Raw genomic sequence first — 25,066 nt, forward strand, 5'->3', positions numbered from 1 at the left:
GGATTATCTGGTGTTCAATGATCGATGTATCGCTTAAGGGATCATAATGTTTTACGTTGCTTCAAGTCTCAAATTCTCCTAAAGTGTGAAAGCACGTGCGACTCGTATCATCACAGAAAGGCTTGCCGAGAGGTAGGGTTCCTCCTTGTGAAGCGGTCCGGTCTCGGACGACGTAGAGAGATCTCAATAGTTACTCCCTCCAAAATTTTCCTCGGACCAGATCACCGGCGATGAGTTTGCATGCTCATCAACGTACTTTTTTTTTTTTTTCCGTGGGTCTGGAAATGCAACCCCTGTCGATGAATGCTGGAAACAATTGATTCTTTCGGTTAAAGTATGTATGCGGCTCGGTAAGGATTTGGGAAACTGATGGTCATGATCTGGCTCCCGTCCCAATGCGTGACCGGGGTCGGGCTGAAAGAAACTTCCAATGCTCGTCGGTCACCTAGTGAGAAGGTTTTTCGATCCTCGCTACGAGGACTTCCGCACTCTTACTTGTCAAATTGAATACGAGACCGCAACTCTAGACCTCGTGTCGCAATGCATGAAGACGTATCGTCTCATATCAGAGTGTTTTAGTGATCATGAAGCGAAATGACAACATTATATCTCGAAGCTAGATATTGCGACTCTGATGGGACCCCCTTAATGCAAGATTCGTATTTTCCTTTCCAAAACCCATCGTCATTTCACTCCGATTTTGATGAACTTTTACCACGATTTCCTGACGGATAATTTGACAACTCTCCGGGTATCGGATTTCAGCGGCGAACCCGGAACCGCTTGAGCCCCCATAAATCCTTGCATCAAGTTATTACTTCTGTGCTTGTATTGTTGCTAGTCAAAAATGGAGATTGTGAATAGAGAATAGTTATGACTGAATGCTTTTGGATTGGTCAGCGATTGACCTGAAATGCTTTACAATCTACCAAAGTCACCAAGAGGGTTCTATATACCGACACCAGCTCATCTTAACCTTTACCTCAGCCAGGGAAGATCTGCATCTGGCTTCTGAGCAAACAATGTGACAGTTCCAGCCAGCTCCAACAGCATTCCTGTAGCGAAATCAACCCAAGATTCGCTTGTCTCAATTCCAATGCATATTTCTCCTTCTTTTGGAAACGACACAATTTTCCACTCCTGTGCTGGTTCAGGATGAGGATTCAAGAGGCCAACTCTGCAAGATCCTGATCCGAAAGGTAGCGTGTCGAAATAATCAATGTCTTGGTGGTGAACAGGTGAGTCGAAGAACTTTGTATCCGAGGGCCAATTGGTACAAGCTTGGGTGATTTGTTTTAGTCCAATCGCTGCGTACTGGCCACATTCGATCGCTTGATTCTGAACAAAACGAAGAAATTCAATTACTGTAAAACGGTTTTCGAAATCTATCCTCACATGATAGCAAGGGCCCATAATTCTGTCCGCGTCAAAGTGCTCAAGGCTGCGTCCTGTGACCACACTTCCGAAGGTCACATCCCGTACATTGAGGTGTCGTGCGAGAACAAAAGCCCATGATGCAGTCAGCAGTGTTGCCACAGTGATATCCTTTGGTCCACTCTCAACGTCGACATTCCGGGTAATGAAAATGGATTCGGATGACTTCTCAATACCAAATGGTGGATGCGACATTGAAAGAGATGATCCAGCTAACAATCCGCTCCAGCACCTAATGCATCACCGTTTCTCCTCCAAAACCGTACGATAAATGTATGATGAGAACGAAGGCGTTTCCAGTATTTGTTTGCCTTCGTACGGGATGCCAATTTGCCACATCAATTCAGCGAGAGATATTCCGTCGTACTGGGCGTGCGAGATTCTCAGCACAAAACAATTCTCGATCTTCCCTTTGATGAACATGAATTTGAGGGAAGTTGAGCCCAAACGGAACGGCTTTCAATGTCAGCCTCACAAATTCGATGCACCGAAGATTCCAAATCTTGGTCGGCGTCATATTCTTCAATGGGCACATCCCAATCTTGTAAAATAACTTGAAGAGACTCCCCGTCATGATCAATGAAGACCGTTCGTAAGATCTCATGAGAATGAACCAGTTCTTTGCAACATCGAGAACGCCTTGTTTTATCGATTGAATGGTCAAGATAGAAGAAGTGGTACTGCACGGAGCTGCGTGGAGAGAAAATAGTCGCTTCAATGTCGAAGTGTTGCCGCTCTGTGGTGGGCAAGATATCCACTATTGTTCTGCTTGGGTCTGCCAGGCGTGTTTGCACATGACTAAGAATAAATTCGTCAACGTCTGGAGTGTTCAGACTGGAGAATGGTTGATGGATTTTGAGAACTTCGTGGGGAGGGGATGCTTGTTCTAGATTTTGAGCCATTTCTGCGCTGCTACCGACAATTTGAACCCATTGAGTCGAACTGCTGAAACCAATTTCATGGCTTGAATTGAGTCTCCTCCTAAGCGGAAGAAACTGTCATCTTGATTAAGCTCTTCTGGCTCGATACCAAGAACTTGACTCCAAAGCTGTTGAAGAAGTGTCTCCTTTTTACTCATCAGACTTGCCAAATTCTTCCGTTCTGCTTCAACAAATTGTTGACATGCTGATTTCAATTCCGAAATGCGTACTGCGGACAGTTTTCGCGACAATGATTTCAGGTCCTGTCGGCAGCTTGTGGGAGTTCCCACCAACTCGCTTGTGACATATAAAGATGGAATCATGTCCCAGGGGAGACGCTCTCCAAATGCCCTTTCAAGGCCGGCAACAGACTGTGCCGGCAAACGTGGTAATCGCATGAAAGACAGACCAGACAAGTCTTGAGATTTGTCTCTTTCGTATTCTCCAATATCCGCTATCGGTGCATGATTTGTTTTGCTCTCTGGCCTGTAAGTGAAGAGTGCAGTAAGTAGAGGAGCCGTGGAAGAAGTTTCTTCGTCTCGAGGATGATGAACTTCCACCACTATCTCGATGGCTTCTGGCAGAAGATCTCGCCGTTCAATTTCAAGGAGATCAATGTCTCGCCCTTCAAACATGACATGCGTGTCCTTTCGACCTACAAAAACAATTGTACCATTGCTGTCGTATTTCACTAGATCCCTGGTTCTGTGAACCCGACCATGACGACCAGCGAATCCTCCATATCCTGCGATCAACCAAGGAGAATCCTCTAGGAAATCAGAAGAGCATAAAGGACCTTCAAAGCATGAGTTCTCCAATCGCGCCAATAGGTGTCAGCTTATGGGTGCGTTTTGGGCCCACAATCCAGGAGACGACTGGAGGCGGATACGGTTGCTGACTGGTGAGATTTCTCGAATGGTTAACTACTTGTTAAGCGATGTGGGCGCATGCTGATTTCTGCTCCAGATTTCAGAGTAGTCTTGGCCACTGATGCATCTGGTATTGCATAGCAACATTTCTGGATGGGAGAGCAACTTTTGTACGACACAATCGAATTGAGAAAGGACTCTTTGCATCTGTGATGTTGTGATCACCCTGGAATCGAAGCTTGCCACCACCAAATATCCATCCGTGTTCAATGAGCACACGAGTATCAACGGATAAGTATTGAAGTTGATCGCTTCCCCGGCGGCTTCAATGTGTGACATGGCCATGAAGTCTGCGAATATTCTGCAATCCGGTATGCTCATAGGACATTCTTGCAATTGCTTGATCATGAATGGTATCGAGATACTCCTTGACTGCCCAATGATAGTTGGAATTGTAATATCACACCTAACGTGTTTATGTACCGTAATAAAATGCTCGAGTTGAGAGTCAGGCTTGCTCAAATATGAGCGGTATGGCAATGCAGGGAATTGAGACCCAGTCGCACCTCGAAGTTGAACTCGCCAATATTGCTTTGAATTCTCGCGGACAGGATCCACCAGATATCTGATGAAAAGCTTCATCTCTGATGGGCGCACAGTTTTCTCCCCTGCGTAGCACCGTCTCAAGCGTTCAAGGATCAGTAGTGTCGACCACCATCGTACAATGCATGATGGACAGTCCACACAAAATATGTTTTCCCATCTCGGTCGCCGATGATTCCAAATCTTGTCAAAGGAGAGCCGAGCTTTGTTGGAATGCTTTTGTCCCAAGTACTCTGCAACGTTTTGGCCACTTTTCCAAGAAAAACTATCTCGGGCAACCAGTTGCATCAAGCCATGGCTGCTGAATTGGGCTATTCTGGTTCTCAGGATTGGAGACTGAGCGACTGTATCTTCCCAGACCTTGATGAATTTGCTCATATCAATGTGGGTCGGAATCGCCGCTACTCTTTGTGCAACGTAGACTTGAGAATCCTTTGCCGGGAAAGGCATCAAAACTTCTTGAAGGGGTGTACACGGGTAGATATCTTCCACCAGTGAGGGTTCAATACCACATATTTTTGCTGCCTCGTCACAATCGATCTCAGGAGGCCAGGATTGGCTGATCAAGGGGAATGTCGCCACATCTGGTGGTGACGTTGAGAAAAGGCTTTCAGTGTTCAGCGCCATTTCATAGAGAATTGGATGACTGAAAATTTTGGCGACGGTTAAGACAAGGCCCGACTCTCTCGCTTTGGCTACGAGTCTCATTGCCGAGATCGAATCACCGCCCAATCCGAAGAAATGGTCGGTGTTGGAGATTTGGTCCACATTGACATTCAATGTATGACACCAAATCTGTTTGATCGAAGCTTCAATTGGGGTGTCCGGAGCTGATCCGGTTGTTTCGTTGAGCTTAGGTAAATTTTGTACGGCCAGGTTTGATCCCAAGTTCTCGCAACCGTTTCCGGTCTGTCTTTGCACTGATGAGGATGGGAATTCGAGTAACTGGAATGTATGCTGTCGGGACCATGTATATTAGTACCGATCCAGACAATTGTCATCGATCTCGTTCAAGAGCCTTCTCAAATTGGGAGCAAGCGAAACTCGCTCGACTTCTCCATCAGTACTCTTCTGCGGTTCCGCGACGAATGTGACCAAAATAGGCTCTGAATTGGACTGAGGCACCCTCCGCATCATCGTGAACCGCGTCTGCAATTCTTCTGCTCCCTTGCCAGAAGGCCAAACCGTTCGCCGCATAAGCAATAAAGTACATCACGCCTGATCGCACTCCTGTGGCAATTGCTTTCTTGATACCTTCTGTCTGCGAAGATTTCAGATTGCCTACAAAAATTTGTTCCAGCCGAGAATTGGTGCAGAATGCCTGGACCACGATGACGTTCGAAAGAGCTTCTGATGCAATGGACGCAGCAGACGCTCCATAGTCGGAAACCATCCCCGAATACTTCTCGATATAGTGGCTGCCAACAAATGACATCAAAAAACATGCCGGAACGAGTGAAACCCACATTCCTGCCAACTTTGAATCTTTGATGAAGGCGACAATGTTTTGCGGTGACAAAAAAAGAAAGGCTGGAGAGACATATTCCAACTTTCTCTGATGTTCCAAAGCGAATCGTCTGAATATCGCCATTGAGTCGCGAAGATACTTCTCCGGGAGTTAGATCGTCAAAGAAAGACGGCTCTTGTCGCAAGAGGTTCTTGAAATAACATTCTCGCAATCGTTGGGCCAGTTGAGCACCAGTGAAACTCCAGCAGGCGAGATGAACATAAATGGTGACAAATTGAGCGATGGCAAAATACAGAATGAGAAGAATTTTGGAATTGACATCGCCTTGGTAATCGTTTGTTCCCTGGTTACAAGTTGCAGAATTGGAGTCGTCGACGAGTTGACCAAACAGAATACCGATCAGTGGAAAAGAGATACCTGATGCAATGGCAGAAATCGCCCCCGTGGTCAAGAGAAGAACGTCGACCTTAGTTGGTTCTGCTGAAACGAGCAACCTCAGGTAACGCGTGGATTTTTGAAGGACATGGCTGCCAAAACGCAATGATCGGTTCCTCCGTCTGCTCGCTGGGAGCAGCATGCTGCGTGATGAATTTCATTTTTTGAAATCTCCTGCTCCGATGCTCGCTGCGACCAAATGGGCGATCCTGAAGTTGACATGGTGAAAGATGCAAATCCAAACGGAATTGATAGTCCAGCAGTTCATCGGTATTGTTGTCAGATATTGGATTTCATTTCAAGAAAAGCAGAGGGGTCTTTTGAGCCCGCGGTGTCCTCCGTGTTGAAAATGGTCCGATGTCGGTGTCGTCCAATTGTCAAAGTGTCAAGCTTGCATTGAGATTTGGAGAGCGTAAAGTCCGGATTCGACTCGGATGTTTTGCTTGGGAGATTTTCAGTCTCGTCTCGAAAAAATAAGCTCGCGATCATCTTAAAGAATGCCAAAGGACAAGGGGATACTGTCGAACAAGGTCTCATTGAATGGCCGAATAGTAGTAAGTGCACCTTTATTGAAAAGGGGTTATCACCCCTATGCAGGTTTTAGGGGTAGAAATAGGAGAAGAAAAGGGGTCAAACCAACGTGTATATATACCAGCAATCTGGCAGGACCGGTTGTAAGGTAGACAGAACATTTAATACATCTCAAGTTGTTCCCCAGTTTGACAGATACCTATCCTCTTCAAGGGCCTTGTGATATGATATGCCTCGTTGTGGACGTAGCACCCCGTCCACATTGGGCCTAGCATGGTCACGTGGGCCGCGGCCATCGTGGCCTTTTTGTAGCTTGCACCTCGTTCAGTTAGATGCAATCAGTCAATCTTCTCTCGGTCCAACAATTACGGTCAAGGTGCCAAAGAATTTTAGGTACTTAGCCAATTTATATCTCTATCTACACAACGTACGTCAACGCTGCTGCCTATCAATGGTGATCAGTGCTGCACACTCGCGAGTGCCACTCGTGACCACTCGCCACTCGCCACTCGTGAGTTGCGACGATAAGCAATCACGAGTGGCACTCGCGAGTGGCTTAGAAAGCCAATAAATAGTGGTGTAGAAATCTGATCGGTCCACATGGATAGGCTAACCCCATCGGATCCAATCCATGGCCCACCCAGGAATGGGTAGAATGCCCGCCTTTATCTGCCAGAACCCCCCTGATCGGATCCAGTCTATGGATCACGTGTGGACGATGTTAATCGCGGTGTCCCATGACACGTACGATATCCCCCATCGGATCCAGTCTATGGACCATATGTCGGCGATGTTGATCACCATGTCTTAACGAGGACAATGCTGGAAGGTGTATGCGACGCGAGTGGATATTGCGAGTGTTGAACAAAGGGCTATTGTGTATAGGCTCCACAGCTGAAACACTGGTGAGAGATTTCCATGGACGACGACGTCACTGATGGTTGCTCTGTGTAACGACGTAGTATTCGCACGTCTATAAAAGAAGCCTCAATGCCTCGACGAGTGGATAGAGAGAAGGGAGCATTCAAGACATCTCGAGTTGAACCCAGTTTGACAGCGAGTGTGCAGCACTGATGGTGATACAGCCTAGTGAGCGAGTTTTGCAGAAGGAGTTGGTCTACTGCGAACGATAGGCCACCAATTGTTCATGTCGAACAATGAGCAGTACTCCTTTACTGGGAAAGGGTTATCACCTCTATGCAGGATATAGGGGAAGAATGGGAGTAGAAAAGGGGTTAACCAAACATGTATTTATACAGGTAATCTAGCAGGACCAGTTGCCAAAGAGGTAGATCGTTCAATACATCTCATGTGCACCCCCCCAAGTTTGAGAGTTCAACACCTACTGTCAAACTAGGGAATGCCAACAGAATACGAATTGAATGCTCTGTCTATCTAGCAACTGGTACTGCCAGGTTACCGGTATTTATACACGTTGGTTGACCCTTTTTCTTCTCCTATTCCTACCCTTATATCCTACATAGGAATGATAACCGCTTCTCCCAGTAAAGGGACCTAGGAGCAATAAAATGATTTTCTTGTTCACGCTAGCCATGGGTTTCAAGCAAAGCGAGGTTAACCCGTACGTCGGACAATATATATTTTGGCTAGAGTTCAACCAAGCACAAGATAATGTATCGAAGCACATCAAGCTTGTCGACACAGCCGTCATACCAAATATCCCACGCAGGATAGAAGAGGCCAAGAGCATCATTAGACAACCAGTAAAGGACCTTTATTGAAAAGATCACGTATACATGCAAGTTCTACCGAATGTATGTAGAACAGCTTGAAACGTCACCAGCGAGGATGAAATACAATATGCACATGTGGATGCTCTGGCCGAGGGTTACGGTAAAGATACGAGGATTTCCTTCAACAGCGGGAGCAGCCATTGTACTAATAATCCCCAACCATCCTTGCAGGTTGGACATTGACTACAGAAGACATCGGAAATGCTAGAGTGAGGAGCGGATGGCCGTTGCTCATTCGTCCATAAATTGTTATTAACAAAGGTGTTATTACATTAACAACGTCTTTGGATGTAGGAATATCTTCCTGTCAAGCTTCTTGAATTGAAAGAGTGCTCTGGCTCTCCTCATGAGTGTAGGATAGAGCCAATCTATATATCTATCCAACGAGTGTACGTCACCATTGCTGCCTGTTAATGGTGATACCGCCTATTGAGCGAATGTTGGAAAATATCCTGGTCTGCCATAAACGATTGGCTAGCATTTGTTCAATGGTATTGTCCAACACTTCCTAAGTTCCAGGGTCCGCTACAGTACTACGGGCACAGTTCTCAGGTGCATATTGTAGCCACAGGTCATTCAGGCCAGAACGGTAAGGATTAGTAAGCAGGCTTATCGAACGAAATGCTATTGTAGTGAGAGACCGTAGACATGAGTTCATACGGCAAGACTGAATGCCAAATCCTTGAACAGTAGTCGATGTTCCATATCTAGCTTTGCGTTCCTCATGGAAGCCCAATAATCCTGTGATCCCCATTGACATATCTTGGGAACGTTTTGAGATATTTGATCCTCCATAAGCTTCCTTCACTGATATCATCACGAACCAGAGCTGCATGGTATTCATGAGCCATGACAAAACAATCACGGTCTCCAGTTTTGACACCTTCACCAAGACGATAGTGGTGAGCTTGTACGTTGCACATAACTTCAGCCGTGCTTTGGGTGAGAAGAGCAACCCGAAAGTTGCTCAGGAGATGCAACGTGTCCATCCGTCCCATGGTCTCAAGAAGGCCATCTAGATGTTGCTCCCTTGTTGCGCAAGTGTCTTGCAAATCAAAACCCTTGTCTTTGTATGCAGAAAGATCCAGGCGAACCTCGGCGGCCATTGATGATGCAAGAAGCGAGCGATCGCCTTTGTCAATGCCATAGCTCCATCGTAAACACGCGTCAATCACCCCTTCCCTATCCGACAACCCTGTGGTATAGGGCGATTGCGCAGCTGTCGTGGCCATGAATCAAGTTCGGGCCCAATGCTTCAAAGTATAGCTGATATGATAAGTGGTGCCTCGCCGACGTATCTGAAAAAGAGATGACACTCTACCTGTAGGTAAAGCAACTAAAAAGCCTGAATAGTCTCGCAGAGACTGACTGGAGCGTTAACTGCTAAAGGCTAGATATATGCTAATTGTAACTTTCAGATCTCTAGGACATGATATGCCCAATAGAGAACTTGCATCGATGGACAGTGTGGAGGGCGCATTACGAGTCGTTCCGTTCGACAACTAGGGCCGCGCCTGTGAAAGTATTTCTCGGCAAGCTCGAGGCGGGTACCTCGGACAAAATCTCTAAAAAGGCAATTAAGACACTGCTTTCACACATGGCCTTGGACCTGACAGACAGATCCAATCTCCTCTGGATACCCATAAGCATCACCCGCCTTTTGATTCAGCAACATAGCGTAGGGAAACTAGAATACCTCATGGCTATGTATTGGTGTCCACGGGTTCTTTTAGTTTCTCCCGGAACTGACCATCGTGGGCTATTTTTCCAAGCAACATCGAGAGGTCCATGGAGGGTGCTGCTTACAAGGAGAATGCTTCGTCGACGACAACAAGATTTTGATCGACACGCTGTTAGAATCATGGACCGTCTGCGCAGATGTCGACGCCACAGTACACGTTTCCTTCCCTTGCTGTCGCATCTGTTCATTCGTGCTCCAGTTCATAATATGGCAAGCGCATTGGGTGGTGAGGCTACCAACCCCGGTATGTTTAATGGCACACTTGTGAGAAAGAATTCATACCTTCCCGCTTTCTTGCAGTACTCCCCTAAGGTCTTGAGGTCCCATAGTTCGCCAATAGACACGCCAAAAAGACCGAGAAGGTATTGATGCAGTACTAGGACCGAACATATCAGTCGAGGTATAATGAACTGGCTAGATATGGCGCTTAAGGTGAAAAGAAAGGCAAAAAGGACCACTTACCTAGGTCGGCAATGCCTCCCTCACGGTTACCTATGCGTGGTGGTGTTACCTCAAAGGCCAGCATATCTCCTGCCACTGCAGAAAAGTGGTGATTCCAAATCCACTTTGCAGAATTGATATTTCCTTCGATACCAATAGCTCTCCCTGTATTGAGAAATCTTTGTTGCTCGTCGGCGTCCGCTGCACCAAGGTCTTCAGTATACCCTGATCTGATGACAAGAATATCGCCAAAGAGCAATTTCGTGCCTTGATATTCAGCAATGGACTCGAGATCAGAGATGGTAATGATGTGGCTGTCGAAACAGTTGTATGAAATCCCTTTAGCTTCTGCCCACGCTCTGTAGTCTAGTAGGACTCCCCGCCCGGCCATACCGCCCCGTGCATGCCAAAGGTCGAGCGTTGGTAGTTGTACTTCGTTTTCAAACTTTTCTGCCAATTTCGACTTGACCGGTCGGATGCCGTTGTATGCCAGGCCGGTAGGCTGATGGTAGAAATGGACGAGGCTGTCCCACTGACTGGAACTTTGGGTGTTGAATTCAACTTCATCTTCGAGCGACCACACATTATATGGGCTGTCTTTAAACGTGTGGATTTTATGTCCAAGGCCTTTGCGTCCGAACGGTGGCGTTCTAATCGCACCCATGGGCCAGTTGAGCGAGATAGAAACGCCATCACGAACTTCTTTGGACGCCCTTTGCACCACCTCCGGAGTCAAAAAATTGAGACAGCCTAGGCGATCTTTTTGGCAATTGCTATCGAAAAGGCCCCAGGCGCAGCCCTGTGGCATTTGGCCAACCTTGGGCAAGGAGTCGAACTCCGGGATATCACCAGGTGCGATCATGATTCACACAGTCTCATAGTCGTTTCAAGTCAGCTCATGAAAGTGCACTCAAGGGACCGACCCGGTGTTGATTCTTATGTATTGATGATTGATGCTAAAGCTAAGCCCTCAGAGAGCTTGGGCACGGTTACAATCTGCTTGATCGCGACCGAATCGTACAATACGAGGTTGATTCGATGAGGTGCTTTATTTCCGCTGCCCACACCAAGGCTCTCAGCCTACCATAGGTAGTGATCAGAGCTGAAATGCAAGCCTTTATATGATTCAATGAACAAAATGGAGTTTTACGACTGTTCTGTAGCGAAAAGCTGAGATTTGCCTTGTTCCACCTCCAAGCACTTTGATAGCCTTATAGTCACAGCGTCTTGCCGTCATGCACGGCATGACTGCTCTTTAGTGTTCCCTTCCAAAACAATGTCATCGCCGGTCATTGAACTACCTTGTATTCAATTTGGGCCATTTGTCAAGTCATGAGAAGACCTAGTTCCCAGGACGGATGAGTAAGTAGTCTTCAGATAATATCCCAATCTTTGACTATAAGCCAGATCTCACGGCCCGAAGCTTTGAGCCAACACTTTTCTGTCATTACGGGTCGCTATATTGACAGATTTCTGAAAGTCCAGGCTCTGGGCTACACAAATGGCTCTCGGGATCTGACATTGTGCAAGCTCGCTGGACAGAAATTCGGAGACCACGAGGGGACTCAGCCAGCCAAGCATCGCCGGGTCTGCTGTACTCCGAGAGGTGAACCTTCAGCAAAACTCTCAAGGAGACCTTCGGATAATATACTGCATGTGATGATTGGGCTTTGTCTGGTCCGTAGAATCAAATTTATGATTGGTGGATTGGATATCCAGCTGCTCCCTGCACAGAAACGGGTCTTGCATGCTTCATCTATTTTTCGTACGACTCGTAGGCACCCGCCACTTGTAAACGTGCAATTAATACTCCCCTTGCAAGGCCCCTTAACAGCTTTTTATGCTCTAGGGAACGTGGTGTTGCTTCACACCTCAGGACGAGATGGCAGACAAGAATGTTTACACATTGGAAGAAATCTCTCGACATAATCAAAAGGACGACCTGTGGGTGATTCTCCACGGGAATATTTACGATGTCAGCGAGTTTATGGTCAAGCATCCGTATGTGTTTTTTCCTGCGCTTCACTGGCCTTTAGCCACCGTTTCTAACGGATCAAAAGTGGCGGCGAGGACCTCTTATTAGAGCTCACTAGAGTGAATCATGACGGAACAGCTCCTTTTGAGGATGTTGGCCACAGTGAGGAAGCACGGAAGCTTCTGGAGACTTTGAAAATGGGGAAGTTGGCGGACCTAGTATGTGCTCTCGTACACCCTGCCTGTTCCCACTTCATTGAGCACCGAAATATTTGCACGCTCCAGGGTCAAGGTACCTTAAGCGACTGGCTTTGCACCTTTAAGTGCGTAAAGAATTCGACGGCGTCCTACTCTGAACTACATCTCTTGTACTTAGGAAAACTGACTCTTCCTCCCAGCCTACCGAAAAGGTTTCGAAACTAACCGAAAACGGTCACATAACGCTTACATCGGAGCCCTCATCCTTCGGAAGTTTACCATGGCTGATCGTTATTGTTGTGTTGTTATTAGTGTTTGCTTTGACGAGATGAGCTTGAGGAGGATGTTGGTGAAGAATTTCAGCTATCTAAATCATATATTCCGTGAAGAAATTTCTCATCAGAAACCATTTGTCAGAAAATTCGATTGCTATTTGCAGCTCGAATCTGTTCCTCAAATACCTAGTACGGCTTACCAAACGTAGCGCGATTGGCTTGACTAGATTTCTGTGAATAGATAACGGATATCCTTAGGGATATCGTCTTCTCGATATCTGAAGTCCATAACCGGGTACTTGATAGGGTCTTTCGACTGGTTCGTCCAGTCACCGCGGACAATGGCTTCCAAGCCACCTTGCAAATTTCGGCATCGTATGTCATAGTTCATAATGATCAAGGCGAGTAAAGTCTTGATCTCATTTGCGGCGAAGAAACGGCCTGGACAAGCGTGTTTCCCGTGGCCAAATGTCAGGTTCGTGGAGGTGGTCATAACCCATTGATGCTGATTTTCTTGCCCGGGTTGCTGGCGAAGCCGGTACATTCTCCAAGGGTCAAACGTTTTGGCGTTCTCCCAGAAGGCATCGTCTTGGCTCATGGCAAAGTAATTACACCAAAAGTGAACTCCTTTGGGAATCACGGTGCCATCACTCATTTTCCAGTCCTGAACGGTGCACCGCTGCAATTTCACTGGCATAGTCTGTTAGAATACTTTTCCGTAGAAGGGCTTCAGAACTTACGCGCCGTAAAAGGGCACAGTCTCAACGCTTCAGTAATGAAGCTATCGAGTCTTTTGAGATTGGTGAGTGCTTGCTTGGTCCAGGCTTTTTCTTGCTTGAAAACCGACTCAATTTCGTCGCGTAAATCCTGGTGATACTGAGGATAAATGGCCAAGAAGTATATGGTCTCCAAGAACGAGATGCTGCTGGTGTGAATAGCACCGACATTGATGTGTAGCATTCTGTACACCAAGTGGTCCACACGTCGATCTTCCGGAGGTGCCACATCCAAGACCCACTGAATCACGTCCTCCGGCTTCCTCTTTTTCCACTCATCGTGGCTCCCTGCAGCGACATACTTATCTTCCTCTTGAATTCTTTTTTCAATCACCGGAGCCAGGTGCTTACTCGCCTCGCGTTGAGTTCTATGGATATCCGTTGCGTACCACATGATCAAGGGCTTCAGAAAGCTCGGGTAGGAACGAATCTTTTCGGCACCTCCAAACAAGATACCAGCGTAGTTGATCGATAACTGCTCAAATTCGGCATTACGAGTAAGCTCGATGCCGAAGAGGAGCCTATTAGCAGTACGTGTGACGATCTGGAATCCCAGTGGATACATTTTGTACGACACCCATTCTGTTAATACTAATGAGTTTGACTTCCAAGGGGATCAAAAGCTGGTGGACTTGCCCTTTGACTTTCCTACTCGTGCGTTCAGGGTCAGTTTTGCCTCCTCAACGATGTCAGGTAGCTTCGGACCCAGGCTCTCGGTCAGACTTTTGCGCAAAGGTATATCATGGTGGAATTGGTTATAAGTCATCTTTGGGTGAAGGGTATATCGCAGTTGTGTCAGCTAAGAAGAGCTACGGATCAGTTCAACAATGGCCTTCGACGAAATAGACTTTTGTACTTACTTCGTTGTTTGCCGGCAGGTTCTGTACGTGAGTCTCTGGTGCACGTCGGACCTCTTCGATGAATCGTGGTGCCACAACCATCAATTTACCCTCCGGTCTGGTTACCAAATAGTTCTGTCCTTTGCTAGAATATCTCTCGTAACCAGTAAGCAGTACAGAGAGCGCGTCCGTAACCCATAACTTGGCATCTTCCCTGGCTCCCCAGATCCAGGGCTTGGAAGAAAGCCTGAGAGTCGGTACGTCGGGATATTTCTGAAAGTCGATAAATATCCATAAGTACATGAGAAGACCCAATGCTGCGATAGCGACGGCCACACTCTGCAAAGACCATGGCCCAAGCAGATCGGAAGATATGTGATCTATGAACGTCATGGATACAATTCGCGGCAAGGCAATCTTGAAACTGATGACTCTCTGGATACTGGCTGCAAAATTCACGAAATCTCAGAGTGATACAAATAAGATATCTGTTGCAGTCGTCGAATACTGGACATGGTCCCCCGGGGGGGTGGGGGCTACGTGTATGCTTGCAGTGTGGAGGCAAAGCTCTTGAGTATCGTAAGCTTCGAGTCGTCCTCGTCCAGACCAGCCCAAGCGAAGGGAGATTTTTGTGGAGAACATAGCTACAAATTCTATAACTCCATTGCAATAGTGGATTGCCGTGTATAATAGTTAGGCTACTCGTAGTGATGTTCGATAATTTTCTGCTTGATTCAACAGGTTCGAGCGGCATTCCATTCATACAGGGCAGGATCCCCTCAACGGAACGAGCAGTATATCAGAAGATAATGTTCAAGGCAAAATTACACTGTCTTCTCACCTGATCAATCCCGTATCTGAGAACTCTTTTGCCAAAAACATGTCTAAATCAACTTACATCTCCCTCTTTGCCGCTCACCAGGCCACTTCGGATGTGGATGCTCAAATAGAATTCTACAAGGACTTCGGCTTTGTTCTTGACAGAGATTATGAACCCTTGGAAGGTATGACACTGCGACTACGATCATTGTTGCTGACTCACAGTACCAGATGTTCCCGAAGAATACTACTCCGCCAGAGGCGTCTCAAAATCCGATCTCGTCAAGACGGCTTGCATGAGGCTGCCTGCCGATCCATTCATGCATGTCATTTTCTACCAATGGAAAAACTTGTCGCGAGGTCCTGCTTGGCCTGCACCATTCAACCAGATCGGAACTCGTGGGTTTTCCATGTTGGTTGGAGACGTGAAGGCGGAAGTCTCGCGTATCAAGAAGAGCTTCCCCCAGATCAACTTTCTGTACGACTCAATCACTATCAAGCGCAAATGGGGCAAGACCACCACTGCGCTCTTCATCGACACTGAAGACATCCTCGTGGAGCTTGTCGAAATTGAGAAAGGATCACGGTATGATCCTGCAAAGATCCGCGTCCCCGAGTTCAATGACATGCAGTGGCTCCATTTCATGCTCAACTGCAGTAACTACGACAAAACCATGGAGTTTTATCAGTCCTTTGGGATGTATCATGATTCTGCAGTCGACTTCCGTCCGGAGGTGGGCTTCCATCCATTCGGCAAAGCGCATTACGCAAAGCAATGGATCGATGCTTTCAATTTCAAACAAGACGACCTCACCGGCGTTGGATTTTTGCGATCTGACCGAGATCCTAGCGGAATGCACCTGGAGCTGATGAAATATAATCTTGGTTTGGACCTACTTCCCAAATGGCGCTTCTCATGCTGACCGCGATGATAGAATCGATGACAACCCCGGATGACAAACCTACTTGGCAACAAAAGGGCATTTGTCGATATTGTTTCAGAGTAGAAGACTATGCCGCAGGTCTAGCTAAACAGCGTGCTAGAGGTACGAGGATTTATGTCGCTGATCAGAGAGGTGTGTATTGTTGTCGGTGAAGTTAAAGACTCAAACTGACTTTGTTGAGGCTGTCTAGGATGGGGAGACACTCAATGGTTCTTCTGTGGAGATGTGGACGGCAATATGTTGACGCAAGAACAGTGGTTCCCCCAGCGATACTGGGGGGAGAAGAACTGAACTCTTAGGCATACTTTACTGAGTCCCAGAGGCAGAAGAGCCCTCGGTAGCCATTAAGAGCCTCATCGGTTCGCGTTGGAAAACGCTTTCGGAACATGGAAACCGTTTTGAGGTTTTCGGGTGAGTTTAAAGGCAGAATTAGGAACGTTAGGCAACAAGTCAACACAAGCTTGCATATGTCATTGGTCGTAAATTCGCAAGCTTTTGTGTTCCTTAGACAGTATGCTTCGGAAGATCAGAGCTTCCTGCATTCTCAGATTGCACGGACGTCTGGCCAGAACGCCAGCTACTTTTGCCCAAGTCATGTCCCAGGGTTCGTCCAAGTATTGCGTGACCCCACCAAACCTTCCGGGCTGGCATCTTCTGGATGACCGATCACGTCCACAATCTATGATGAGAACAAATCCGGGCTATTTTTTGCCCCTTTTTGTTGTGATCCGGGGCCTCGAATTCGGCCAGGTCACCTGAAACGTCGTAAGATTCGATCCCCCCTTTCCTTATTGTCTCTTCAACTCAGTAGACTAGACACGGGGCATGAGCATTATGTCATCTCACCTCCACAATAATCATAAAATGACTGCCGGCGTTGTTCCATTCCAAGTAGCGTTTTTCGACTTCGTGTAAGCCTTATCCCGAGTCTACACGTTCGTACAACATTACGTCCATACCACAATCGGGACCTTACCATGGCTTCAAGGTGCCACCATGCTGCAATGGCTTTCCTGAAGAGTTATGAAAACCTGGATATACAGTCCATTCTTGCTGTTCGCACACCGACATGCACACATTCTTATATCTCTGCTAGTGGCGAAAGTGCTCTATACACAAATGACCTCTACGCCGAATTCTACAAGCCTATCCATAAAGTCCTCAAGAGTTGTCTCTTTTCCGTGAATCGGATTATCGCTGACGACCGTACGAATCAAGTCGCATTATGGACCACTATTCACATCAATTTCGTGGTTGATTCCGTGGGACCCTACAAGGGCGATTATGTATTTTTCATCGAGTTTGATGACCAACAACAGCATGCCAAACGTATTCTGGAGTTCGTCGACAATCTTGGAGCACGAAAATACATGAAACTTGTATCTCAAGCGAATAAATTGCTTGTAGATGCAGGAGTCGACAAGGAGGGTACACCACACCTTTGACAAGGAGCAATATCGCTTGAGTGTGAGCCTACCACCCGGATTATTGCAGAAAAGCCATCCCAATCGCGCTGATGTTCCATGTAGATCAGATAGGGCCCTGCTCAACCGCAACAAGTGAAAGAAGAGCCTTACGAGTGGGTGTCGAACATATGACTGGCGGACTAGTATGTAGAGCTTGAAGAAGCAAACGAATGTCCAAGAGAGCAGCTCGAGTAGATAGTGAGACTAATGAGTCTAGATCGACTCTGAGACTAAGCAACCTGCGTTCAGATATCTTATCTAGGGTTCCAAAACCGACTTGCAGAGCCTTAGTCGTCCTGGACCTATTGACGACGGCTTTACGCGATTCGGGCATCAAACTTGACGTGCTGAAAATATGGTACTCTTTTTCTCAGTGCCAAGCTACGTCAGTTTCTAAAGAGGAGTGTTGGCAAAATAACCGAGAGCATATGCAGGGTTCTGGTATGTCCCATCAATGACGGTGGACAAGAAAAATATGCTGCACTTCGACCTGAACGTCCAGTGAAGTGGCCAATTTATGTGGACTCACTGTTGTAGGCTCTCCACGTTCCAGAGAATAGACAAAAGTACCTCCAGGTTGCGGTATCGATGCATACTGGTCCCCCACCCCCCACCCCCTTTGATTTGCGCTGACTAAGTTCGAACAATGAACAGTACGCCTTTACTTGGGAAAGGGTAATCATCCCTGTGCAAGATATATACTAGTAACCCGGCGGGACTAGTTGCTAAAGAGACAAAGCATTCAATACATCTCAATTTGCACCCCAAGTTTGACACTAGGGCATTGAGCCGGGGAGCCTCTCGGGAGAGAGACTCTTGGCAGAGAGTTTCGGACAAAAAGAGAGTGGGTCTAGAACTGTCTGCGCACTCAATTGGCCCTTGTTGTGCGAGCATTGTCTGGAGGTGCTCAGCGCACCCAAGGGGGAGGTTACCAGACGTCGTCAATGAAGGAAGTGGCCATGAGGGCGGCAGCAACAAGAGGGGTTCAAAGTCAAAATAGGCACTACAACGCTAGGGGAGTCTATGCAAAGTGCGACACCGAGGTCTCGATTGTGTGGCTTTCTATCCGCTCGCACAACAGGAAACTCTCTACCAAGAGTCTCTCTCCCGAGGCATTCCCTTGAGCCAACTCCACGCAGCAGTGAACTACCCTAGCAGTACGGAGTAGAGACTGCCCTTTTTTAATCGACAAGGCTGTTGTCGGACCGCAAGGCTGATATTATTAGTAACCCTGCACTGTATGCGTATCTTCATCCTTGGTAAACATGAGCGTGGTTGGTGCAATCCTTGGCATTTTTGCAAGCAACCAGGAGTACCCTAGCGACGTCAACCTGCTCATAAACGTCACCCCTAACATCAAGGTAGCAAAATGAGGTGTAAATTATGATGTATTGGATCCAAAGTTGACTACACCGTAGGGCGTTGTGCTATGTCTGCTTGCTATTATCGAAGGTCAGCCTGAATATGACTTTGCTGAGATGGTCACTCCCAGGAAGTGGCAGGCTTTGCCACTCGGGGGAGAATCAGGCACATGGGAATTGGTGCAATGTGGTCGAGTAGCGACAGGGAACTAATCCCAACGTCATGTTCATGCCAGTCTTCACCCAGCCAATCTACCCTCAGCGGCGTCTCGAAACAAAGACAACGATACTTGGCATGCAATTCAGTAAAGATTACAGCACTACGGAGGAATGAATTCGCCTGTGAGAATGATGGCCGGGGGGAAGGGTATTACTCACGTAGTCTACGTCGGACATACTGGGGAGAGAGTTTGCGATGCAAGTTTCCGCAGGCTAATCAAACCCTGCGGAGGGATTTTCGACTCGTATGTTTCGATAGCTCAAAAGCTAGCGAAACTGACTAAGACAGTGCGGCAATCCGCTCCCGGCAACCGAGACGCTGGGGTAGTGGAATCGAGTCCCACATGACCTGACAAATCGAGGTACCAAAACTTCAAGCTTTGGCCATTTGTGAGTTCTTTACCTCGCTGTAGACATTCCTGGTGTTGTAGAGCATATTTTGACTTTTTGACCTCTTGTTGCTGCCAATCTCATGGCCACTTCCTTCGTTGACGATATCTGGTGGGTCCCCTTGGGGTGGCTGAGTACCTCCGTGGCCCCCTTGGGTGTCTCGTAGAAGGTCTTTCGATTCCTGTCACTAGCGAGGTCCACAATACGGACAATTTTCACACAACTAGACTCAATCAGTGCTTGAACAAACATTCTACCAAGAGTCTCTTTCCTAAGACATTCCCTCCACAGTTTTTGGTTTCCTCCATTTAGAGAAGCTCTGTGGCGTCCCGAGGCCCATTTCGTTAGGTTGGGTCATCCCCCTACTTCTTTCCACTAAGACATGCCCACGCGCAGTTTAAGCTTTGACATGTGAAGGGGCCTCGTTTAGGTGAGAAAACAAGTTGGAATGTCCTCCTGTGCGCGCCGTACCCGTCCACCGTAGCTGGTCTGGTCCCCCAATGCCTCGACACCAAAGAATTCGCTGCGCAAGGGCAGTAGCAGATAGCAAACTCATTGCACAGCTCACGAGATATCCTGAGATGAACGCATCTTTCTCTTCCAGGACGTCTCATCACCCAAACACGTGTCAAAGCAGGAAATAATGATACAATTTGCTTAGTGCATCGTGATTTTCGATTCCCCAGTTTCAGTAACTTGGCTATGCATTATTGGACTTCTTCCCAGTCTCTGAGAAAGCATCAGCTCCATTACACCGTGCCGAATCTAGAGGACGAAACGGCCTTGCGTGAAAGTGTTATGGTCTATACTGTGGCATATAAGCTGTTCATCCAGTTCTTTGTGTTTCTTTTCCCTGAAACACCTAATCATCTTTCAATCTGCAAGGAAGTCACTGTTAACCGCAATCATGGTCGTCTATCACCAGATGACGATGAAGTTTAAGCCCGACGTCAGTCCGGAGCAAATTGCTGAGGTAGGAGACACTATCATGGGCATTCTATCGGGTGTCCTTGGGCACGACCCTGTGCCCTTTCGTCCTCTCGGGCAGGCCGCATACGAAGCGTCGATTTTCAGCACCCTTGGATCACCATGCTCATATCTTGTAATTCAGGTGATCGAAACGTCTCTTGCCATGAAAGATGCATGCATTCATTCCGAAACCAATAAACCCTACATCAAATCGATCACGGGAGGGAAAAATCTCTTTGTGGTGCCCAACAAGGTGCGTTTTCTGGCCATCGTGCTTGTCCGTAAAACAGTCATACCTGGGAGGCAAGACTCTGAAGGTGATCCATTTGTCAGTTTTCTAACATCTGATCGGCACAGCCCGGTTTTACGCATACCCTTCTCTACGAGTTCGAGACGATAGAAGATTGCAAATTCTTTATAGAAAAAGACGTCAAGCATCATGAAGCTCGCCGATTTCGAGGGAGGATAGAGGATGCAGTCTTGCTACACTGGAGCCCAGATGAGTTTTGAGCTGTGAAAGAGAGGAGAGTTAACCGGGCATGGTGCCTAAGAATATGGTGAGATGGTGCAACAGATCACTGGTGACCAGAAGATGACTTGTAAACTGCTATTCTGCATACAGAGATGTGCAACCTCCTATAGAAAAGTATCAAGAGCATGGTTATGGCAACTTTCAAAACATACGCCACGAATGCTTGCTTCGCGTAGCAACGTGCGAGACGTAGTCGAATGTCAGTTTACGTTGCTAACAAAACACTGCATTCAACTTCGGCAAAGGAAGCAAACTTTACATAGATTCTAATGTCTGACAGACAGCTGGAAGAAGCTGTTGGTTTTATGCTGATAGGTTCACGTCACCATTTCCGCGTGCATCAAATGGATGCCAGCGGGGTACGGATGTCCTTCGTCGCCAGCAATTTGATGAAAAGGGATCGAAAAGCCCGGGGCTTCGAAGCCTTGAAACTGGTCAAACGCGAAATCGCCGTCACACATGTCGCCGTTGGGATCCATGGTCTCCGAACTGTCGTGGGATGGGTTGCCCGAGTCATTGACTAGACCATTTGGGAGTGATCCCCACGAGCCTGTTGCCCGCGTAGAAGGTCTGGTTTGGGTACTTTGGCCACTCAGCGACTGGGGCAGAGGTGGCCCTAAGCGCAGCCACTGGTTGGCAGTCGGATTTGACGCAATAGGCGCACGGTCCGTACCCTCGGCATTCGTCGAGGGACATTGAGCCGGCTCCGCCGGTGGAGTTTGCACGCATGATTGCAGCTCAGGGAATTGCGTGAAGAACGCTGAGCTGAGCGACCACTTTCTGATGTCGAAGATGATGGCCTCAAACTGGGAGTCTAGACAGAGCCCAGAGAAGTCACTTTCGACACTCAGCGGTAAGCCCACGCATACATGGTCGATATCCAGTATCTGGAAATGTCGGACGAGCTGAATCATGAGCGCTTTGACATTGTAGTTATGCCAGGTGTCAATGAGTTTCTCGCGTAGACTAGGCCTATGTTCATTAGTCTTCGGCCTTATCACAATCATGCTTGACTGGTCCAATGTGGAAGCCGCCTACCAAAGCAAACAGTCGATGAATCCTGGGTGCTCCTGACACAGCTGGGACTCTGTAGGCCAGAGCCACGGTGGCACCTTGAGAAGATTTTCACGACACGGGAATGTCAGGAACTGCAAGTTTCGGCGATCAGCACGAGAGAATCAGATCCACCAGGTTCGAGTGCAAGTCTACGCACCATAAAAAATTTGTAGACGGCCCAGTAAATAGACACGCATTCCAAATTTGATCTGTAAAGTGGCCGCCACCTGCTGACGACTTCGCAGGCACAAAGAGCCACCGAGCGACGCTGGCATTCCATCTCCGAGAGTGCTGGAAGCACTCTTTCTTCTCCTGCCTCGGGAGGAGATATGGAAGATTCGCTTTCAGGGACCAGCATATTGAGAATATCCGCGTAGAAACTTTTGGCAAAAGTGCGTTGCCGGATTATATCTGGTTGCAGACAAGGGAATTAGAATCAGGCTATTCCCGGTAGCAAGAGTTGAGGCATGATTCAACCGCTTGGAACAAGGTAAGTAAGCAGGGAGCGGATCAATCTTACCAGTTGTCAGATACATTGGCTCTCGGTCCAGAGCCAAATTCTTAATGAGAAAATCGAAGCCAAGCCCATGTTTGTTTACGAGCTTCCAAGTATTGACCTGTTCGACAATGTAGTCGACGGGGAAAAGTGGCGAAGTAGAAACGTCCTTCAAAGGGGCCAACATGTCCCTAAACATGACCGAAGTGAAGAAGGGCAGCGACCCGTCTGCCAAAAGACGGTCGCAAACTTGGTCGGTTGGACTTGTACCGGGAAGGGATGAGATGCTGTTTCCCACCGGCAGAGGAAGATTTGGGATGGTGGGTTTCGGGCCATTTTCCTTATCTCCAGTCTGGCTCATCTCGAGGCACTCTTTGCTGCATAGGAGGATTGTCTCCATCCTGGTCTCATAGCGGTCCAAGGCCGCTCGAAACGCGGCATTCTCCTCGATGAGATTGCGAAGCAAGGTATTGTGCTCTCCTTGCACCAGCAGATGGACCTTCTCCTCCAGTTGAGCAACGCTGCGTTTAAGGAGTTGTCGAGTTCTCTTCTGGCCAACTCGATCCACCAGTCTCTTTCGTTCGAGCTGTTTCTTTGTGAATTTGGCCTTCCAATTGCAGCCGTTGGATGGCTCTGATTGCTGTGCGGACGGCATCGAAAACACCCGGTGAAGATATGAACACTGCAAACAGCTATTGAGGGCTTTCCTGGGATCTGAGATGGAGTGACGCTTTGTTGAAAGGTGAGGGTCGGAGAGGTGTGTACCGGCATGGTAAAACGAGGAATGAAATGGAGAATGGAAAATTAAAAGCAGGGAGACGAAGGCCAAGAGCCTTGTCCTCCCACCACCACGGGGTAGTTAAAAAGGCGGGGTAGAGAGTCCGGGCTTGCCCGGAAGCTATTGGGTGTATTTGAAACCCCGTGTCGCCTACTGGCAAAGTCAATCCGGGTACCATTCTGATATCTGCCCCAGAAGACTTGTATGTCATACATACTGCAGATCGTGTGACTCTACCAGATCCTGCTTGTCAGATTATTTCCGCTCCCAGAGCACAGGGCTTATAACTACAATCTTCACACTTTAGCAGCAAGAGGATCCTTTCAATAGTACTTCTTACGCGCATCAAGATTGGTGGAGTCGTTTTTTACGAGGAGTGTCACACCGTCAAAGGCTAGTGGAGACAATTAATCAAAATGCATCACTCCGGCCAGAAGGTGAGCCAATGGCCGTCTGGGCGGCGTCTCACCCAAGTCCCCAAAGGCCTCAAGGAGGTCAGAGTATCTGCTCGCGATTACTTGTACCTGAGGCCCCAGGTCCTTCTCACCTTAGGGCCCCGATCATCCATGCAATAGTCTCCTCGCCATTCGGTTTAATCGCTTGCCATAGGCTGTAAGCCCATGCTGATTGGCTACTCAATCGAAATACGACGGCTGCCCTCGTCCGTGCTGACTTAGAGCCACGCTAAGAGGGTAAATGCTTCCTCCGATCTCGGCCTCGAGGCGGCTAACTCGGTACTAATAGACTGTGGAGTCTAGAGAAGGAACGCGTTGTTCCATCCAAGAGAGAGAGCAAGACGAAAAGAAGGAAAGGCGCAAGTTGCCAAGCTAAACAGCCTCACGTGACGTTGCCAAGGCAACGTGTCACGTGACTGGCCAACAGGTACATCACAGGCTTTGGTGTACATACGTGTGCAGACTATCCTTCGGATTTTATGAGATGCTTAATGCCTCTAATAAATAATAACCTATTTTTGCTTAGATGACCGTGCGAAGTCGGGGCTATAAGGGGTTTTACACGACTTGCCGCACGATCCAGAGCCTGAATTTGGGGGAGAACGTCATTTCCAAATCGAGCTCCAAATATCCCGCCGTTATGTATGGCAGGCCCTTCTAGCCGCTCCTTGAATTATGTCGCCAATGCAGCACATGCTAGCAACGTCTATCGACGATCTGTTTTCATCCCTCGATCGTTCCCGCTGGGGGTTGACGCGCCTACTTTTTTAGGCCCGTACGAAGTAGCTCTGTGCGAAGACGTTGTCATTCTGCTAGAGCATATGTTAATCAACATGACTACGACTTTGTTTACCTCGTGTAATGTAACAACGATACCACGAAGGGTGAGGGCCTGTTACGAGGGGTGTAAGGAGAGAGACCACGGAACGCTGCGAGTGCACAGGGTAGGGTATGGAATAGCAATGTACTGAAACCTGTCTATCTACCTAAGACTCTTCTTATACCTTTCGATCCTTCTTTCTCTCTATCCGTTTTCGGCGTCCAGTCCCCTTCCATCGTTTACGTCTTCCTGCCACTCTACGGCGGCTGGGAATACGATTCGAGAGGTTGGGAACTCTGTTCGATGGCCAGAACCTTTCGTTCACGGCGTGGGATGTCGAGGTGCTGATATTGCTAATCGTACCCCGAGGGTACGATTACCATCACATGACATTTGGCTTTTGTCACGGAATTTGTACACCGTGGGTGTCACATGTAAACTAAGAGTTCTTTATTATGATGGTGTTCCGTACTTGGAACCGTTACCATAAGCTGATATAAGGC

The 25,066-nt window shown here is 47.7% G+C and overlaps 9 protein-coding genes across 9 annotated transcripts; 3 read left to right on the top strand and 6 right to left on the bottom strand.

Moving 5' to 3' along the window:
- Positions 1-978: 978 nt before the first annotated feature.
- Positions 979-1,629, bottom strand: Z518_03497 (uncharacterized protein; the record flags this gene model as incomplete). The annotated part of the gene is made up of 1 exon (XM_013420522.1): positions 979-1,629. The coding sequence occupies one exon, from the start codon at positions 1,627-1,629 to the stop codon at positions 979-981; it is 651 nt and encodes a 216-aa protein (XP_013275976.1).
- A 691-nt stretch (positions 1,630-2,320) lies between these two features.
- Z518_03498 (nonribosomal peptide synthetase 4) lies at positions 2,321-5,871 on the bottom strand (the record flags this gene model as incomplete). Its single annotated transcript, XM_013420523.1, has 3 exons — positions 2,321-3,121; positions 3,449-4,783; positions 5,377-5,871. The coding sequence occupies 3 exons, from the start codon at positions 5,869-5,871 to the stop codon at positions 2,321-2,323; spliced, it is 2,631 nt and encodes an 876-aa protein (XP_013275977.1).
- A 2,865-nt stretch (positions 5,872-8,736) lies between these two features.
- Positions 8,737-9,246, bottom strand: Z518_03499 (uncharacterized protein; the record flags this gene model as incomplete). Its single annotated transcript, XM_013420524.1, has 1 exon — positions 8,737-9,246. One exon carries the CDS (start codon positions 9,244-9,246, stop codon positions 8,737-8,739), a length of 510 nt encoding a protein of 169 aa, XP_013275978.1.
- A 709-nt stretch (positions 9,247-9,955) lies between these two features.
- Z518_03500 (uncharacterized protein) lies at positions 9,956-11,058 on the bottom strand (the record flags this gene model as incomplete). The annotated part of the gene is made up of 2 exons (XM_013420525.1): positions 9,956-10,131; positions 10,218-11,058. The coding sequence occupies 2 exons, from the start codon at positions 11,056-11,058 to the stop codon at positions 9,956-9,958; spliced, it is 1,017 nt and encodes a 338-aa protein (XP_013275979.1).
- A 1,808-nt stretch (positions 11,059-12,866) lies between these two features.
- On the bottom strand, positions 12,867-14,651 carry Z518_03501 (uncharacterized protein; the record flags this gene model as incomplete). The annotated part of the gene is made up of 4 exons (XM_013420526.1): positions 12,867-13,333; positions 13,384-14,023; positions 14,072-14,218; positions 14,280-14,651. The coding sequence occupies 4 exons, from the start codon at positions 14,649-14,651 to the stop codon at positions 12,867-12,869; spliced, it is 1,626 nt and encodes a 541-aa protein (XP_013275980.1).
- Positions 14,652-15,138: 487 nt separating this feature from the next.
- Positions 15,139-16,312, top strand: Z518_03502 (uncharacterized protein; the record flags this gene model as incomplete). The annotated part of the gene is made up of 4 exons (XM_013420527.1): positions 15,139-15,262; positions 15,303-15,962; positions 16,013-16,153; positions 16,212-16,312. 4 exons carry the CDS (start codon positions 15,139-15,141, stop codon positions 16,310-16,312), a joined length of 1,026 nt encoding a protein of 341 aa, XP_013275981.1.
- Positions 16,313-17,025: 713 nt separating this feature from the next.
- On the top strand, positions 17,026-17,466 carry Z518_03503 (uncharacterized protein; the record flags this gene model as incomplete). The annotated part of the gene is made up of 1 exon (XM_013420528.1): positions 17,026-17,466. One exon carries the CDS (start codon positions 17,026-17,028, stop codon positions 17,464-17,466), a length of 441 nt encoding a protein of 146 aa, XP_013275982.1.
- Positions 17,467-20,364: 2,898 nt separating this feature from the next.
- Positions 20,365-20,936, top strand: Z518_03504 (uncharacterized protein; the record flags this gene model as incomplete). The annotated part of the gene is made up of 2 exons (XM_013420529.1): positions 20,365-20,679; positions 20,784-20,936. 2 exons carry the CDS (start codon positions 20,365-20,367, stop codon positions 20,934-20,936), a joined length of 468 nt encoding a protein of 155 aa, XP_013275983.1.
- Positions 20,937-21,275: 339 nt separating this feature from the next.
- On the bottom strand, positions 21,276-23,165 carry Z518_03505 (uncharacterized protein; the record flags this gene model as incomplete). The annotated part of the gene is made up of 4 exons (XM_013420530.1): positions 21,276-21,930; positions 21,997-22,106; positions 22,172-22,425; positions 22,535-23,165. The coding sequence occupies 4 exons, from the start codon at positions 23,163-23,165 to the stop codon at positions 21,276-21,278; spliced, it is 1,650 nt and encodes a 549-aa protein (XP_013275984.1).
- Between the last annotated feature and the right edge of the window lie 1,901 nt (positions 23,166-25,066).

The sequence above is a fragment of the Rhinocladiella mackenziei genome, assembly GCF_000835555.1.
Source record: "Rhinocladiella mackenziei CBS 650.93 unplaced genomic scaffold supercont1.2, whole genome shotgun sequence".
NCBI lineage: Eukaryota > Fungi > Ascomycota > Eurotiomycetes > Chaetothyriales > Herpotrichiellaceae > Rhinocladiella > Rhinocladiella mackenziei.